The sequence below is a fragment of the Phalaenopsis equestris genome, unplaced genomic scaffold, assembly GCF_001263595.1.
Source record: "Phalaenopsis equestris unplaced genomic scaffold, ASM126359v1 Scaffold000372, whole genome shotgun sequence".
In the NCBI taxonomy this organism is placed as follows: domain Eukaryota; kingdom Viridiplantae; phylum Streptophyta; class Magnoliopsida; order Asparagales; family Orchidaceae; genus Phalaenopsis; species Phalaenopsis equestris.
Window position 1 is genome coordinate 1,400,157 of NW_018164814.1, and position 518 is coordinate 1,400,674.

General features: G+C 40.3%; 1 protein-coding gene across 1 annotated transcript in view; it reads right to left on the reverse strand.

Moving 5' to 3' along the window:
- Positions 1 to 56: 56 nt before the first annotated feature.
- Positions 57 to 518, reverse strand: part of LOC110026480 (ankyrin repeat-containing protein ITN1-like) — an 8,041-nt gene continuing 7,579 nt past the window's right edge. The window contains exon 6 of the mRNA XM_020727432.1: positions 57 to 518. This exon is cut by the window's right edge and continues 5 nt beyond it. Coding sequence (XP_020583091.1) covers positions 350 to 518 — 169 coding nt within the window. The 3' untranslated portion in view covers positions 57 to 349.

The window sequence follows — 518 nt, forward strand, 5'->3', positions numbered from 1 at the left end:
TCTACCAAAAAAAAAAAAATTTCTAAACCTCTAAAGCTTGGTTTGAGCGAAAAGCGAGGGAAATATTTGTGTCGTAATACGCACGTAACTCTGTTTGTGTTCTCTATTAACCCTGCAATACCTACATAATAATTTATGAATAACATCTTAATAGAACCCGCGAAGGTTATTGAAAGATTTTATGATTATTAGAATTAATAACTCAACCAACTTCTTATAAGATTATTATGCACGCAAATCTAAGTATGTAACAATATTTCCCCTCTGTAGCATTGCGTCTGCCAAAAATTCATTGGCAAAAACGGCATTATTTCACCGTCCTAAATCGCAGGCGAAGCTGAGCCGCCGGCTAAATAGCATAAATGGGATCAACCTCGGAATCAGAGAAGTCATAGTTATGCCAGGAACTGGAAGTGCTCCTCCTGGACAACTTATCCCTCTTCCTTATCGACCGACTCCTCTTCGACCTCACCACATAATACGTCATCGTCCCCAACACCCCCGCCACTATCACCCCC